This window comes from Bombina bombina, chromosome 3 (assembly GCF_027579735.1).
Source record: "Bombina bombina isolate aBomBom1 chromosome 3, aBomBom1.pri, whole genome shotgun sequence".
Lineage (NCBI taxonomy): Eukaryota > Metazoa > Chordata > Amphibia > Anura > Bombinatoridae > Bombina > Bombina bombina.
In genome coordinates, this window is record NC_069501.1 from 24146756 (window position 1) to 24165850 (window position 19095).

General features: G+C 41.8%; 1 protein-coding gene across 5 annotated transcripts in view; it reads right to left on the reverse strand.

The window, feature by feature from the left end:
* CD58 (CD58 molecule) overlaps window positions 1–19095 on the reverse strand; it is a 753750-nt gene that overhangs the window by 641958 nt on the left and 92697 nt on the right. For all 5 annotated transcript variants that reach the window (XM_053705745.1, XM_053705746.1, XM_053705749.1 and 2 more), the window contains exon 3: window positions 11002–11232. In XM_053705745.1, the coding sequence (XP_053561720.1) occupies window positions 11002–11232 (231 nt within the window). The remainder of the gene's footprint in view (window positions 1–11001; window positions 11233–19095) is intronic.

The following is a 19095-nucleotide window of genomic DNA, read 5'->3' on the forward strand; positions in this document are numbered from 1 at the left end:
GACTCCGCCCATCGTATTATTTTTGATACCTCTATCATCGCAAGAGAACTCTTTGTTCCCCCCTGATGATTGATATACGCCACAGTCGTGATGTTGTCCGACTGGAATCTTATGAATCTGGCCGCAGCCAACTGAGGCCACGCCTGAAGCGTGTTGAATATCGCTCTCAGTTCCAGAATATTGATCTGTAGTTGAGACTCCGCCTGAGTCCACACACCCTGAGCCTTCAGGGAATTCCAGACTGCACCCCAGCCCAGCAGGCTGGCGTCCGTCGTTACCACAACCCAAGATGGTCTGCAAAAGCACATCCCCTGGGACAGATGGTCTTGAGACAACCACCACTGAAGAGAATCTCTGGTCTCCTGGTCCAGATTTATTGGAGGAGACAATGAGCATGCACAGTTGTAGTGGTCTGAAATGAAAGCGAGCAAATGGCACAGTGTCCATTGCCGCTACCATTAGGCCAATAGCTTCCATACACTGTGCCACTGTTGCCTGGTGAAGGGACTGCAGAACTCGGCAAGTATTTAGAATCTTTGATTTTCTGACCTCCGTCAGAAACACTTTCATGTTTACTCAATCTAGTAGAGTACCCAGGAATGGAACTCTTGTTAGAGGGACTATTGAACTCTTTACCCCATTCACTTTCCTTCCTGTATCATTGGTAATAACGTACGAATGGTCTCTATCTTGAACGATGGGACTCTGAGAAACTTGTTTAGAAACTTGAGATCTAAAACTGGTCTGAAGGTTCCCTTTTTTGGGAACCACAAAGAGATTTGAATAAAACCCCTGCCAATGTTCCAGTTTTGGAACTGGTCAAATTACACCCATGGTGTAGAGGTCTTCTACACAGCGTAAAAACGCCTCTCTTTTTGTCTGGTCTACAGACAAGCGAGAAAGATGAAATCTTCCCCTGGGAAGACAATCCTTGAATTCCAGCTGGTATCCCTGGGTCACAATTTCTTTTTTTTTTTTTTTTTTTAATTTAAATATTTTATTACAGTTTGTGACATACATAAATCAGAAATGAAATAAACAGTAGCATATCTGGAGACAAGGTAATTGTTCACATAAGGGATATAAAGTCCATTTGCAGCATGTAAGACTGAGTCCATATGAGTATTCAAAAAAAATGCTGGTTTTAGGGCTTCACCCTCCAGTAATAAAGTAAAGTCCCTTTCAGTCTGGACCATCCATTTCCAGAAAAGAAGAATTTTTTTCTTTTACAATGAACAAAGCTAATAACAATAGACAGTGAACATATATGGTTTCCATATTTTTTGGTCAAAATCTAAATATATACACATAGCTTTAGCTAAACAATCTGTCTAGAGTTCGTGGGGTATTGTCCCCTTTTTCTCTCTCTACTTTTCCCTTCCTTTTTGTTCTTCTTTCATCGAAAAACATGCAGCTACCAAGAATGCACAATACCAGCAATTACTTAACAATTTGTTGCATTAATTGGTTACTTAGAGTCTTCTCTACAAACTCAAATATACATGTCCTATGCTACCAACAAAAAATGGATATGTATTTTAAAAAAGAAAAAAGACGAAACAAAAAGAAAAAGAAAAAGGATCAACAGGAAACAGCCACCAAAAAGTAGGTAAAAGTAAAATAGATAAGAAACCCGATCTCCATTGGTACTCTAGCATATATGAATTTTTCCTTTCCCTTTCTTCTCACCTTTCTTGATTCTGCTTATCCTAATATACCCCCTTGTCCCTTACTTCTCCAGAAATTGTGTGGTGGGTTCGCTAACTTAAAGGCTAGAAAACTTGAGATGAAAATCCGATCTGATATCTGGGTGGCGACTTGTGGGAAGCGTGGGGGGCCGGAAGAGGGAGAAGAGGAAAAAATAATAAAAAAAAAAAAAAAAAAAAAAAAGGGGACTAATAGGAGGAGCTGGGGAGGACAACTCTCCATTCGTTCCTAAACCACGATCTAGGAAATATACCACGGTCTATTTGCTGTTGTACCCAAATAGATGATTGATGTTGGAGAACCGCCTGTCTCTGCATCTCAACAGGGAAAGCAAGAATATAGTTCTTCCATTTGTTATAAAATCTAATAATCTGTTTCGGATGGGTAGCTCTTAAGTTACAGTGTTCCATCACCATTTGATGTTGTGATTCTTTCAGGAAATCTGTAAATTTAGGGGGATTATGGTTTCTCCAATATTTCAATATTAAATTCCGACCTGTCAATATGAGCAAATTAATGAATCTGTTGTTGGGAACAGCCACGGTGTAATTGCATAGGAAGAATATCTGATTTAGAGTCAGCTTAAACTTTACCCCCATTATCTTGTTAGCCCAAAAATTAATCTTCTGCCAGAATTGAGTTATTTTCGGGCAATCCCAGAAACAATGTGTTAAGTCTGCCTTTTCCTTGGAACATTTAGGGCAATTACTTTTAGCCTGACTCCATTTTGCCAGCCTAGCTGGCGTGAGATAAACCCTATTTAATATTTTCAAATGCGATTCTTTCCACGCACTCATACATGTGGCTCCAGTAACAAGTTTAATACTTTGCTTTAAGGTCTCACTCTCTACCCTCAGATTTGCTTCGAGCCACTTGTTCGTCAGAGCCTCGATGTTCTTAGTACCCAAAGACTTCATAATCATATCATAGAATTGGGAGATAGTGTTCACCCCCTCACGATAATGTGTTATGGCTTGCTTAACCTCGCTGTTGTTTATCTCAGGACCTGTTTCTTGTCTCAATTCCTCAAGCCAATGCCTGAGTTGCAAATATGCGTAAAAGCTTGACCTTGGGAGTCCAAACTGTTGAGAGATACTTTCAAAGGACCGGAGCCTGAAATTATCATTTTCGCATAGCTGTGATACATAAATCACTCCTCTTTCCGCCCAAGCCCCAAATGTCGAAGGAATCAAAGCCGCCGGAAAACTTGGATTGCCTAAAATTGGTAGAACTTCTGATTTCCGATATTCTATTGCCAACTCCTTACAAATATTCTGCCAAGCCTGTATAATAAATTTAAAGGTAATTAACTGATTAATTTTGTCAGGTAGTTTGCTAGCTGTATGGTGTATGATAGCCTTTAGTGTAAAGGGTTTTATTAGGCAAGATTCCATCTCATAAAATGAGACAAGATTCTTTTCAGTGATCCAATCTAGAGCGAATTTAGCTACTGCTGCATAGTTATAATACTTCAGATTGGGACAGGCCATCCCTCCAAAAGCTTTTGGTAGGGTTAACTTAAGTAAGGACATCCGAGGTTTCTTGCGTTGCCAAATAAATTGATTGAAAGACTGGTTGAGGAAGATCAAGTCTTTCTTGTATAAGAGCAGTGGGAGATTTTGCAAAAAATACAAGAGTTTGGGAAATAGTACCACTTTAATTAGCATAATTCGTGCTGTAAGTGAGAGTGGGAGGTTACTCCAACTCTGTAGTTTGGTAGCTAGGGCCTTGATGCATTGTTTGAAGTTAAGCCCATACCAGAGAGTAGGATCCCTAGTGAGCTTAATTCCTAAATAGGAAATCTGAGTGGATTCTGCAAAAGGAAAGTTGTTTAAACTTGTAGGTTTACGTATCCATAGAATTTCTGATTTTGCATAGTTTATTTTGTACCCTGAAAATGAACTAAACAAATTGCAAATATTTAATAATCGCGGGATAGACGTTGCCGTATTGCTAAGAAATAATAGAAGATCGTCAGCAAAAAGAGATAGAACTAATTTATGCCTTCCTAACTGAATGCCCTGCAATTCTTGCCTTAGGTAAATTGCTAGTGGTTCAAGAGATAAATTAAAAAGAAAGGGCGACAAGGGACACCCTTGCCGGGTACCACGCCCCAACGTTATCTTCTCGGTAGCTTCTCCATTAACTATAATTGAGGAAGATGGTTTATCGTATAGCTGCCTGATGAATTGATGGAAAGCGCCTGATATACCAAATTTACCCAATGCCGTGAAAAGATGGTCCCAAATAATAGAATCAAACGCTTTCTCAGCGTCGATTGTGAGAAGTGCAAGATCTGGCTTGGGAGAGTGTCTCTGTCTTTCAAAATTGTTCCAATAGTAATCGAGGAACAACTGGACTTTCCTTAAATTTTTGACCGGATTTCTAGCCATCATGAACCCGGTTTGGTCAGGATGCACCATATATTCTAGAGGGACTTTCAATCTACTAGCCAGAATATAAGTAAGGATTTTATAGTCCTGATTCAGAAGTGAGATAGGCCTATATGATAGAGGGAGTTCCAAGTCTTTGCCTTTTTTGGGTATCAGAACTACGTTAGATGCTGCGAATATGGGGGATTGGGACTTGCTCCCAATAAAGTATTCATTAAATAAATTGACTAGAACTGTTGGAATCTGTTCAAGCAAGAGCTTATAAAACTCTGCGGGCAAGGAGTCTGGTCCAGGTGCTTTACCCAGTTTTAATCTTTTTATCGCATTGACAACTTCTTGTACTGAAATCGGTTCGTTAAGCCTACGTAGATCTTCTGTCTCGATTTGGGGTAAAGTCACCCCTTGCCAAAACTGTTGCTTCGAAGAGAGATTGATCTGTTTAGCTGCATATAATTCTTGATATGTCTGAAAAAAAGCCTCTCTTATTTCTAGGGGGTCTGTTACTCTAATGTCTCGAAATTTGACTGCTGGAATATAACTTTTCTGCTTCCTAATCTTAACAATTCTAGCTAAATATTTAGCTGAGACCCCTTGTGCTCCTGAATAGAGGGCCTTCAGTTTGGTTTCTTCTGAAACCGAGTGTTGTTTTAAGAATGTGTCATATACCGACTTACTGTCCTTATAGATTTGCCATCGTTCGACCGAAGGGTTATTAAGATATCTCCTATAGTTATTAGCTAGGGTATTTGAGAGCTGCTCCTCTCTTTTCCCCCAAATAGCCCGCATTTTTGCCATGTATGCCTTAATTTCCCCTCTAAAAACAGCTTTGGCCGTTTCCCAGAAAATTTCTGGTTTGTTTAGATGTTCCTTATTATCTGCTTTAAATTGAAACCATCTATTTTGGATCCATTTTTTGAAGTGAAGATTGTTAAATAGATGTTGGGGGAAATGTACTCTATGATTCCCTGAAGGGGATCTAACGCTCAAACCTATCTCCAATGTAATCACTGCGTGGTCCGAAATCACAATGTCACAAATGTCTGCGCGTACCTTCATCTTCAACATATGTTTAGCTATTAAGAAGTAATCAATTCTAGAAAAAGAAGAATACGCGCGGGAAACACATGTGTATTCCCGGCGATCCGGATTATGTGCCCGCCATACATCTTGTAGTGCTAATTTCTTACAAAATTTTTGGAGAATATCTGTTTCCCTAGCTTTCCTGGGTGCGTACCTGGATCTTGACCTATCTAGAACATATGAATAGGCCATATTGAAATCGCCAGCTACCACTAAGTTTTTCCCTGCGTAAAGAAATAGTTTCAAACTAATATCTTCCCAGAATTTTTTATCTATCCGGTTTGGTCCATAGATATTACAAAGTACAAAGTTGAAACCATTGATTTCAATCTCAAGAATTTGATATCTCCCATTGAGATTGTTATCCACTGTAATTATATTATAGCTCAGCTGCTTGCTAATCAAAATAGCCAGTCCTCTTTTAGCTTTATCATATGGGGTAAACACTACCTCCCCCACCCACTTACTTTTGAGTTTAGCGGCTTCTTAAGGTCTAAGATGGGTCTCCTGTATAAGTGCTACATCTGGTTTTTGAAGACCAAGATGTCTAATTATCTGTTTCCTTTTACTTGGGCATGATATCCCACCAGTATTCCAGGAGAGGAATTTTAACTTAACCATTCAAACCAAGGAAAAATTAAAACATGGGGTAATCCAACATTCATGGGAAAAAAAAAAAAAAAAAAAAAAAAAAAAAAAAAATGAATATTTATAACTGCTAAAAAACGGGCTTCCCGACCCCTCACCACATAATCCCACTCCTCTACCTTTCCCTCTCAACAGATCATGTGTTTCTTTAATCCTTTTCAGGAAGTCAAATGGGACTTTGTTATCCATCTTAGTTCCCAGTATCAAAGACACAATAGTAATTTTTTTTTTTTTTTTTTTTTTGAGATTGTTTTTGAGGCTATTTTGCCAACTATTGTGTGTGTTATTAAAGGCCTATACTGTGGCAATATGCCTTTATCTCCTCAAGCTTAGTAAAGCTGTGAGATTCGCCATCTTTATCCAAAATTACCTTTGCCGGGTATACAAGTCTAGCCTTAAAATTGGCTTTGGTCACAATTTCTAATGCCCAGGGATCCTGTACGTCCCTTGCCCAAGCCTGAGCAAAGGAAGACAGTCTGCCCCCTACTAGATCCGGTCCCGGATCGGGGGCTGCCCCTTCACGCTGTCTAGGAAGTAGCAGCGGGCTTCTTGTTTGGTTTACCTTTATCCCAGGCCTGGTTAGGTCTCCAGACCGACTTGGATGGAGTAAAGTTCCCTTCCTGCTTAGCAGAGGAACCGTCTACCCCTCGTCTTAAGGGATTTGTCCTGAGGCAGGGCATGTCCCTTACCTGCAGTAATGTCAGGAATGATTTCCTTCAGTTCAGGCCCAAATAGGGTCTTACCCTTGAAGGGAATAGATAAAAATTGAGATTTAGACGATACGTCAGCAGACCAAGACTTTAGCCATAACGCTCTGCGTGCTAAAATGGCAAAACCTGCATTTTTTGCTGCTAATTTTGCAATCTGAAAAACAGCGTTGGTAATAAAAGAGTTAGCCCACTTAAGGGCCATAATTCTGTCCAGAATTTCCTCTAAGGGGGTCTCAACTTCCAGAGACTCCTCCAGGGCGACCAACCAAAAAGCCACTGCCGTAGTTACTGGAACAATGCAGGCCGTCGGCTGTAGGAGAAAACCTTGCTGGACAAACAATTTTTTTAGAAGACCATCTAATTTTTTATCCATGGGGTCTTTGAAAGCACAACTGTCCTCAATGGGAATTGCTGTATGCCTTGCTAGCGTGGAAATAGCTCCTTCTACATTAGGGACAAGTTGCCAGGAGTCCCGCATGGTATCAGATATTGGAACCATTTTCTTAAAATTAGGAGGGGGGGGGGGGACGGTATACCTGGTCTATCCCATTCCCTCTTAACAATTTCAACAATCCTCTTAGGAACTGTAAATAAGTCCGTGTAAGAAGGCAATTCTAAATATTTATCCATCTTGCACAATTTTTCTGGGGGAATTGTGATAGGATCGCAATCGTCTCGAGTTGCCAAAACCTCCCTGACCAACAGGCGAAGGTGTTCTAATTTAAATTTAAAGGAAGGAGTGTCCGAGTCAATATGAGGAATTGGGTTCCCTGATTCTGAACATTCTCCCTCAGACATAAAATCCCTAACCCCCACATTAGAGCATAGTGAAGGAGCATCGGAAATAGGCACTAAGGCATCAGAAGGGTCAGCATTTGTCTCTAAACCTGACCTACTGCGTTTACCTTGCAAACCTGGCAGTTTAGACAGCGCCTCTGTAAGGGTGTTAGACATTACTGCCGCCATATCCTGTAGAGTAAAAGAAGTAGACGCACTAAAAGTACTTGGCGTCTCTTGTGCAGGAGTAATGGGTTGAGACACTTGAGAATCATTAGGTGGCATGTCATGGTTCTCTTCAGACTGAGAATCATCTTTAGACACACTATCAATACCTAAGATATGATCTTTACAGTGTAGGGCCCTGTCGGTACAAGTAGGACACAATGTAAGGGGGGGTTCCACAACGACCTCTAAACACATGGAGCACTGACTTTCTTCAATGTCAGACATGTTGAACAGACTAATAAACACAGTACAAGTCTTGGAAAACCTTTATTGTTTGAGAAAAAACGATTTTTGAAAACTCGTTACTGTACCTTTAAGAAAATAAAATGTACACAAAAACTGTAAAAGTGCCTAAACGTTAATGAAAATGGCCAATTTTGCTAGGGAAGGTACCTATGGACTATATGGTATTGCACCCCAAGTATGGACCAGATTTAACCCCTTATGGCGATTTTATCACATCTGGTAATTAAAAGTGCTTAAAACAAATAACACCTCGCCACAGCTCTGCCATGGTGCCTACCTGCCCTTCTAATAAACCACCAGTAACACTCCGGTACAACTAGGCAGATTGCAAGCCCCTGGAGAAGCTACTGCTTGTGACCGTCTCCTCCGGCTACTAACTGCGCACTGAAGGCGCGAAAATAGGCCCCGCCCATCTGCGATGATGGGGAACAGCCATGTCAGACCGCATGAGAAGCGGTGATTGTAAAACACTAGCCATGTGGAACCCCCTATACAAACGAGAGTGAAAACTTCCTGCCCGGTAATCACAGAGTCTCACCCAACACTAATAAGCACCGTACCACTGTTAGCACATGGAACTCTTTCAGTATATGAGCCATGAGTGCATTAGGCATAAATAAAGTACGCAGGACTAGTCCCCTTTCTATTAGGACTATACTTGCCCCACTAGTATGCATTTTTAGGTCTAAAATTCTGAACCTGTTCTCCTCAGAAATAATTAGACTGTACATACCTCAAAAACATTTATAGGAACGAACCTCTCCCCACACTGAAGATTCCGTTGTATTTCTCAGACCTCTGTGGGAAGGAAACATGATCTCAGTTACAGCTGCTGAAATCGTCAGACTCAAGGCAGAATTCTTCTTCCATGCTCTGCCTGAGTAAAAATAGCACACTCCGGTACTATTTAGAAAATAAAAAATTCTTGCTTGAAGACTTTAAACTAATATTTCTATCACCTCTTAAACTTTACCAGCTTCCTATGAGTGCAGGCAAAGAGAATGACTGGGGGGTGGAGTTAGGGGAGGAGCTATATAGACAGCTCTGCTGTGGGTGCTCTCTTTGTCACTTCCTGTTGGGAAAGAGAATATCCCACAAGTATTGGATCAATCCGTGGACTCAATACATCTTGCAAGAGAAATCAGAATCCTCCATAACTAGGTAACTTTATATAAATCAAAGAAAACCAACCAACACCTATACCCACAATGGCAGGGGCACTCACCACCTCCTAAGACCCTGAAAGTGTAGAGAAAACTCGCTCCTCTCCGTAGTCACTCGGTCAGGAATAGGAAATAGGACCACTCCTGGTCACACGATGCTCAATGCAGGACCGCCCCTACTAAAGGAAAAGAGTGTATGAAATGAGGAAAAAGGAAGCTGAGTCCTGAGGTCAGTAATGGAGATTATTGCAATGCAGGCTTACAACAAGGAAAAGAGTGCCAAGCTTAATAAAACTGTGCAGCTCTCAAAGTAAAGGAGCAACCTGTACGTTCCATATCAGCCTATGAGCCCAAAACATCTCACCCATATAAGCAGCATAAATCACATCAGTACAAATATGATTAACACCCCACAGTTCAACAATCCCCCTCAAGAGATATTAACCCTTGATTTCATAAAGATAAAAGGAGTCCCAACTGTGACCCTGTCTTCTAGCGTTAACATATGTGTAAAAAATCAAACGATCTTACCGGAATCTATGACGTGGAACAGCAACACGGTCCTTCAAGTGTGATAGACTGTAGCATCGCTTCTGACATGGACTTGAGTGAAGAAAAGCAGGCAGCGAAACTCGTCAACGTGGATTTCTTAGGAGTTAATATGAGTCTGGATGGTTTCGCAGAAAGACTCTTCCTGCATCTCGGGACTCTAACTTTCATCCATGCTCTCACTGAGAGGCTGACAAGACTACTTATAACTCCAGTCCCATATTGAAGGGTAGATGCCCTTCCTAAGCAACTACTCCAAAAACTTCTGACACTTCTCTGCCAACCTCCTGTGATGAAAAGCAAAGAATGACTGGGGGATGAGGGAAGTGGGGGGGGGGGGGTCTTTGCCTCCTCCTGGTGGCCAGGTTCAGTATTTCCCACAAGTAAGGAATGCAGGAATGTGGACTCTCCCTGTATTAAGAAGGAAAACCCCTGTACGTTCCAACATCTGCCTGAGTCTCATCTCACACATGTCGCAGCATAATCAAATAAATTTACGTGATTAATCCCCACTGTTCAACAATCCCCCTCAGGAGATATTAACCCTTGATTCCATACAGATAAAGGGAGCCACACTGTGACCCTGTCTTCTTGCATTATTATATGTGTAAAAAAATGAAAGGATCTTACCGGAATCTATGCCGTGGAACAGAAACACAGCCTCTCAAGTGTGACAGTCTCGTATTATCGCTCCTGACATGGACTTGAGTGATGGAAGCAGGCAGTGAAACTCGTCAACACTGATTGCTTAGGAGCTGATAATACGAGTCTGGATGCGTTCAGTCCCATTTCAAAGGTAGATACCCTTCATGAGGAACTACTCCCAATCTTCTGACACTTCTCTGCCAACATCCTGTGACGAAAGGCAAAGAATGACTGGGATATGAGGGAAGTAGGGGGAGTATTTAAGCCTTTGGCTGGGTTGTCTCTGCCTCCTCCTGGTGGCCAGGTTCAGTATTTCCCACAAGTAAGGAATGAGGCCGTGGACTCTCCTCATATTAAGAAGGAAAAGAGCTATAATCACATAATTCTCATAGCACCTTTATAAAAGCATAATTGCCCCACCTACTCGGCCTGTATAAAAAATAGGTAGTGGGAAATGGTTTACAGCGAGGGTTTTCTCATGTTCAAAGGCAGAAAATCAGAATTCCGTCAAAGCTTTAGAAAAAATATATAAATACATATTCAAATGCACAGAAAGTATCTAGGACCAGGAGGTTGAATCTGAGACATGAAGTTATGGTTATCATTATTATAACTAATAGTAATATCAGTTTTATAACTAATGAACACATATTCTTCTGTGAGTGCCAGATTTTATAACTTATAAATAAAGAGCACTGTAACTAGCACAGTATGAGGATTATCCTTCTTTATTATTTTCAGGATTATAGCACAAAGTCTAGTTGTGTGTTCTAGTAATGATCATGCTTTTGTTTTCCTCTGAAGATTTCTTTACTAATAAATGCATAAACAAACAAACATGCAGGTCACACTCACCTGGTGCTGGGCAGTGTAACGTGAAGTTTTTTTTAGATACAGGATTCCTGACATAGCAGGTGACGTCACCCTCCGTAGCCATAGTTATGGTACATGTTGTTGTGTTACAAACGGTGATATTGCTGCTGTTCTGTAACGTTACAATGGTAGATGGAGAGGGTGGGAATGTGCAATGCAGAGTAACGTTCTCTTGGTTTCTCGTACAAGTACCATTAGGCTGAGGAACTGCATCTGTGAAGATAAATAATTCACATAAAGTTCTGATATTAGAATCTGCTCTTTATATCATCTACCTCTGACCTTGTGACACAATGAGAAAAGTGACAACATGGTGACCGTCCCTCAGGACCTGCCCTGCACTTGTGTCATGCAGAGGGGCAGAGTCAGAGGGAAGTGGGTCTGATGTCCACTAGCACAAGGCTTTACAGGGGACCCCGGTCCTAGCTATCTACACAAAGAAAAAAAGACATAGGGCCCCATTTATTAAGCAACGGATGCTACTTCAGAGCCCCATAGTTTCTGGTCCACCTGAAAAGCAAAATCTCTGCTTCTTAACGTCTCCGCCACCTTTTAGGTGGTGGACTGAAATCGTCCCGATCCAATGCCATCGGGATGATTGACGGCCCCTGCTAGCGGCCGATTGGCTGCCAATGAGAAGGGGGCGCATTGCACAAGCATTTCACTAGAAATGCTTGTGCAATGATAAATACCGACAGCGTATACCGCCTGCATTTAGTCGAGCACACATGATCACTACAGCAATTCATGTCCGCTCGACCCTTAGTAACTCTACTCCATAGTCTGCTCATAAGAAGTGTGAAACTTGCCGAATGCATTTGTAAAGAATTTGTCCTACTGACCTACAGGACATGACCGCAATCATATGACGTATTAAAGACAAAACTAAACCTTTATGATTCAGATAGATCAGACATTTTAAACAACTTTCTAATTTACTACTATTAACTAATTTGTTTGGTTCTCTTGGTATCATTTGTTGAAAAGCATACATAGTCAGGCTTAGGAGCAGCAAAGCCCTAATGGGAGCTAGCTGCTGATTGGTAGATGTACATATTTGCCTCTTATCATTGGCTCATCAGATGTGTTGAGTTAGCTCCAAGTAATGCATTGTTGCTCCTTCAATAAAGGATACCAAGAGAATGAAGCATTAATTGATAGAATAATTAAATTAGAAAGGTATGTAAAATTGAATGTTCTATCTGAATCATTAAAGAAAAAACTGGGTTTCATGTCCCTTTAAGTTGTAAGAATAAGGAGTAATTTATAGACATTATCTCACCTATAATAAACCCATCAGACAGAAGCCACTCCCGTCCCTTTAATTAGTGAGAATAAGAAGTAATTTATAGACATTATCTCCCCTATAATAAACCCATCAGACAGGAGCTACTCACGCACCTTTAATTAGTAAGAATAAGGAGTAATTTATAGACATTATCTCCCTTATAATAAACCCATCAGACAGGTGTCACTCACGCCCCTTTAATTAGTAAGAATAAGCAGTAATTTATAGACATTATCTCCCTTATAATAAACCCATCAGACAGGCGCCACTCACGTCCCTTTAATTAGTAAGAATAAGGAGTCATTAATAGACATTATCTCCCCTATAATAAACCCATCAGACAGGCGCCACTCACGTCCCTTTAATTAGTAAGAATAAGTAGTAATTTATAGACATTATCTCCCCTTTAATAAACCCATCAGACAGGAGACACTCACGTCCCTTTAATTAGTAAGAATAAGTAGTAATTTATAAACATTATCTCCCTTATAATAAACCCATCAGACAGGTGAAACTCACGTCCCTTTAACTAGTAAGAATAAGGAGTAATTTATAGACATCATATCCCCTATAATAAACCCATCAGACAGGTGTCACTCACGCCCCTTTAATTAGTAAGAATAAGGAGTAATTTATAGACATCATCTCCCTTATAATAAACCCATCAGACAGGCGCCACTCACGTCCCTTTAATTAGTAAGAATAAGGAGTAATTTATAGACATTATCTCCCCTATAATAAACCCATCAGACAGGAGCCAGTCACGTCCCTTTAATTAGTAAGAATAAGGAGTAATTTATAGACATCATCTCCCCTATAATAAACCCATCAGACAGGAGACACTCACGCACCAATGGGGTAGATATAGAGGGTTGTTACCTGGGGGGATAGCGCCTTCCTCTTAACAAGGATCGGTTTAGTGAATCCTTCTATATAGAAACAGCAGCTCCCCCCTGCATTTAATAATAACCCCAGCAGCTCCCCCTGCATTTAATAATAACCCCCAGCAGCTCCTCCTGCATTTAATAATAACCCCCAGCTGCTCCCCCTGCATTTAATAATAACCCCCAGCAGCTCCTCCTGCATTTAATAATAACCCCCAGAAGCTCCCCCTGCATTTACTAATAACCCCCAGCAGCACCCCCCTGCATTTAATAATAACCCCCAGCAGCTCCCCCCTGCATTTAATAATAACCCCCAGCCGCTCCTCCTACATTTAATAATAACCCCCAGCAGCTCCTCCTACATTTAATAATAAGCCCCAGCACCTCCACCTGCATTTAATAATAACCCCCAGCAGCTCCTCCTGCATTTAATAATAACCCCCAGCTGCTCCTCCTGCATTTAATAACCCCCAGCAGCTCCTCCTGCATTTAATAATAACCCCCAGCAGCTCCCCCTGCATTTAATAATAACCCCCAGCTGCTCCTCCTGCATTTAATAATAACCCCCAGCAGCTCCTCCTGCATTTAATAATAACCCCCAGCAGCTCCCCCTGCATTTAATAATAACCCCCAGCTGCTCCTCCTGCATTTAATAATAACCCCCAGCAGCTCCCCCTGCATTTAATAACCCCCAGCAGCTCCCCCTGCATTTAATAATAACCCCCAGCTGCTCCTCCTGCATTTAATAATAACCCCCAGCAGCTGCCCCTGCATTTAATAATAACTCCCAGCAGCTCCCCCTGCATTTAATAATAACCCCCAGCTGCGCCTCCTGCATTTAATAATAACCCCCAGCAGCTCCCCCTGCATTTAATAATAACCACCAGCTGCTCCTCCTGCATTTAATAATAACCCCCAGCAGCTCCTCCTGCATTTAATAATAACCCCCAGCACCTCCTCCTGCATTTAATAATAACCCCCAGCAGCTCCCCCTACATTTAATAATAACCCCAAGCAGCTCCCCCTGCATTTAATAATAACCCCCAGCAGCTCCCCCTGCATTTAATAATAACTCCCAGCAGCTCCCACTGCATTTAATAATAACTCCCAGCAGCTCCCACTGCATTTAATAATAACCCCCAGCCGCTCCTCCTGCATTTAATAATAACCCCCAGAAGCTCCCCCTGCATTTAATAATAACCCCCAGCTGCTCCTCCTGCATTTAATAATAACCCCCAGCTGCTCCTCCTGCATTTAATAATAACCCCCAGCAGCTCCTCCTGCATTTAATAATAACCCCAGCAGCTCCTCCTGCATTTAATAACCCCCAGCAGCTCCTCCTGCATTTAATAATAACCCCCAGCTGCTTCTCCTGCATTTAATAATAACCCCCAGCAGCTCCCCCTGCATTTAATAATAACCCCCAGCTGCTCCTCCTGCATTTAATAATAACCCCCAGCAGCTCCTCCTGCATTTAATAATAACTCCCAGCAGCTCCCACTGCTTTTAATAATAACCCCAGCTGCTCCTCCTGCATTTAATAATAACCCCCAGCAGCTCCTCCTGCATTTAATAATAACCCCCAGCAGCTCCCCCTGCATTTAATAATAACTCCCAGCAGCTCCGCCTGCATTTAATAATAACCCCCAGCAGCTCCCCCTGCATTTAATAATAACTCCCAGCAGCTCCCACTGCTTTTAATAATAACCCCAGCTGCTCCCACTGCTTTTAATAATAACCCCAGCTGCTCCTCCTGCATTTAATAATAACCCCCAGCAGCTCCTCCTGCATTTAATAATAACCCCCAGCAGCTCCCCCTGCATTTAATAATAACTCCCAGCAGCTCCGCCTGCATTTAATAATAACCCCCAGCAGCTCCCCCTGCATTTAATAATAACTCCCAGCAGCTCCCACTGCTTTTAATAATAACCCCAGCTGCTCCTCCTGCATTTAATAATAACCCCCAGCAGCTCCTCCTGCATTTAATAATAACCCCCAGCAGCTCCCCCTGCATTTAATAATAACTCCCAGCAGCTCCGCCTGCATTTAATAATAACCCCCAGCAGCTCCCCCTGCATTTAATAATAACTCCCAGCAGCTCCCACTGCTTTTAATAATAACCCCAGCTGCTTCCACTGCTTTTAATAATAACCCCAGCTGCTCCTCCTGCATTTAATAATAACCCCCAGCAGCTCCTGCATTTAATAATAACCCCCAGCAGCTCCCCCTGCATTTAATAATAACTCCCAGCAGCTCCGCCTGCATTTAATAATAACCCCCAGCAGCTCCCCCTGCATTTAATAATAACTCCCAGCAGCTCCCACTGCTTTTAATAATAACCCCAGCTGCTCCTCCTGCATTTAATAATAACCCCCAGCAGCTCCTCCTACATTTAATAATAACCCCCAGCAGCTCCCCCTGCATTTAATAATAACCCCCAGCAGCTCCTCCTGCATTTAATAATAACTCCCAGCAGCTCCCACTGCTTTTAATAATAACCCCAGCTGCTCCTCCTGCATTTAATAATAACCCCCAGCAGCTCCTCCTGCATTTAATAATAACCCCCAGCTGCTCCTCCTGCATTTAATAATAACCCCCAGCTGCTCCTCCTGCATTTAATAATAACCCCCAGCAGCTCCCCCTGCATTTAATAATAACCCCCAGCAGCTCCGCCTGCATTTAATAATAACCCCCAGCAGCTCCCCCTGCATTTAATAATAACCCCCAGCAGCTCCCCCTGCATTTAATAACCCCCAGCTGCTCCTCCTGCATTTAATAATAACCCCCAGCAGCTCCTCCTGCATTTAATAATAACCCCCAGCAGCTCCTCCTGCATTTAATAATAACCCCCAGCTGCTCCTCCTGCATTTAATAATAACCCCCAGCAGCTCCCCCTGCATTTAATAATAACTCCCAGCAGCTCCGCCTGCATTTAATAATAACCCCCAGCAGCTCCCCCTGCATTTAATAATAACTCCCAGCAGCTCCCACTGCTTTTAATAATAACCCCAGCTGCTCCTCCTGCATTTAATAATAACCCCCAGCAGCTCCTCCTACATTTAATAATAACCCCCAGCAGCTCCTCCTGCATTTAATAATAACCCCCAGCTGCTCCTCCTGCATTTAATAATAACCCCCAGCAGCTCCTCCTACATTTAATAATAACCCCCAGCAGCTCCTCCTACATTTAATAATAACCCCCAGCAGCTCCTCCTACATTTAATAATAAGCCCCAGCAGCTCCCCCTGCATTTAATAACAACCCCCTAAACCCCTCACAAGGCCCTCTGGTAATCACCTGCATCCCAGGAGAACAAGTGACGCCTCATTCTCAAATGGAAGCGGTTTTGCTGTTTGTTCCCAGTGAGTGAGCAAAGGTGTACAGCATTGTTATAAGCAGAGATGCAAAACTGCTGCTATTGCTCCAAACACGTGCACGCTCCTGAGTCTACCTAGGTAAGCTATGCAACACAGGACACCAAGAGAATGAAGTAAATGTGATAGAAATAAAGTAGAACATTATCTTTCTATAATCCTCTGTCTTGTCTAGGGTTTCATGTCCCTGTTAGTTACCAAACTCACTGATAGCCCAGTGTTGTATTTATTGTACAAGTATCTATAGCACTTACCAAACACACTGATAGCCCAGTGTTGTATTTATTGTACAAGTATCTATAGCACTTACCAAACACACTGATAGCCCAGTGTTGTATTTATTGTACAAGTATCTATAGCACTTACCAAACACACTGATAGCCCAGTGTTGTATTTATTGTACAAGTATCTATAGCACTTACCAAACACACTGATAGCCCAGTGTTGTATTTATTGTACAAGTATCTATAGCACTTACTGAACACACTGATAGCCCAGTGTTGTATTTATTGTACAAGTATCTATAGCACTTACCAAACACACTGATAGCCCAGTGTTGTATTTATTGTACAAGTATCTATAGCACTTACCAAACACACTGATAGCCCAGTGTTGTATTTATTGTACAAGTATCTATAGCACTTACTGAACACACTGATAGCCCAGTGTTGTATTTATTGTACAAGTATCTATAGCACTTACCAAACACACTGATAGCCCAGTGTTGTATTTATTGTACAAGTATCTATAGCACTTACCAAACACACTGATAGCCCAGTGTTGTATTTATTGTACAAGTATCTATAGCATTTACCAAACACACTGATAGCCCAGTGTTGTATTTATTGTACAAGTATCTATAGCATTTACCAAACACACTGATAGCCCAGTGTTGTATTTATTGTACAAGTATCTATAGCACTTACCAAACACAGTGATAGCCCAGTGTTGTATTTATTGTACAAGTATCTATAGCACTTACCAAACACACTGATAGCCCAGTGTTGTATTTATTGTACAAGTATCTATAGCACTTACCAAACACACTGATAGCCCAGTGTTGTATTTATTGTACAAGTATCTATAGCATTTACCAAACACACTGATAGCCCAGTGTTGTATTTATTGTACAAGTATCTATAGCATTTACCAAACAAACTGATAGCCCAGTGTTGTATTTATTGTACAAGTATCTATAGCACTTACCAAACACACTGATAGCCCAGTGTTGTATTTATTGTACAAGTATCTATAGCACTTACCAAACACACTGATAGCCCAGTGTTGTATTTATTGTACAAGTATCTATAGCACTTACCAAACACACTGATAGCCCAGTGTTGTATTTATTGTACAAGTATCTATAGCACTTACCAAACACACTGATAGCCCAGTGTTGTATTTATTGTACAAGTATCTAACACTTACCAAACACACTGATAGCCCAGTGTTGTATTTATTGTACAAGTATCTATAGCACTTACCAAACACACTGATAGCCCAGTGCTATATTTATTGTACAAGTATCTATAGCACTTACCAAACACACTGATAGCCCAGTGTTGTATTTATTGTACAAGTATCTATAGCACTTACCGAACACACTGATAGCCCAGTGCTGTATTTATTGTACAAGTATCTATAACACTTACCAAACACACTGATAGCCCAGTGTTGTATTTATTGTACAAGTATCTATAGCACTTACCAAACACAGTGAGCTTGAAATGACGTTTGTCGTATTGTCCGTGTATTAGAACCTCCGCTGTGTACATTGCTGAATCTGAAACAATCAAGTTCCTTATGGTCAGGGTCCCAGAGGACAAATCCGCACTGGCTCGGTCACCCAGGATATAAAAATAAGGTGCTATATTGCTCTCCACATCAGCCAATTTATCATCTCCTTTCTTCCAAGTTATCTCTGTTGCTGTATTGCCATGGTCCGCACGGAAAGTGACGCTGCCTCCAACCCCCAGCAGCTCCCCCTGCATTTAATAATAACCCCCAGCTGCACCTCCTGCATTTAATAATAACCCCCAGCTGTTCGTCCTGCATTTAATAATAACCCCCAGCAGCTCCTCCTGCATTTAATAATAACCCCCAGCAGCTCCTCCTGCATTTAATAACCCCCAGCATCTCCTCCTGCATTTAATAATAACCCCGAGCTGCTCCTCCTGCATTTAATAATAACCCCCAGCAGCTCCTCCTACATTTAATAATAACCCCCAGCAGCTCCCCCTGCATTTAATAATAACCCCCAGCTGCTCCTCCTGCATTTAATAATAACCCCCAGCAGCTCCTCCTGCATTTAATAATAACACCCAGCAGCTCCTCCTGCATTTAATAATAACCCCCAGCTGCTCCTCCTGCATTTAATTATAACCCCCAGCTGCTCCTCCTGCATTTAATAATAACCCCCAGCAGCTCCCCCTGCATTTAATAATAACCCCCAGCAGCTCCCCCTGCATTTAATAATAACCCCCAGCTGCTCCTCCTGCATTTAATAATAACCCCAGCAGCTCATCCTGCA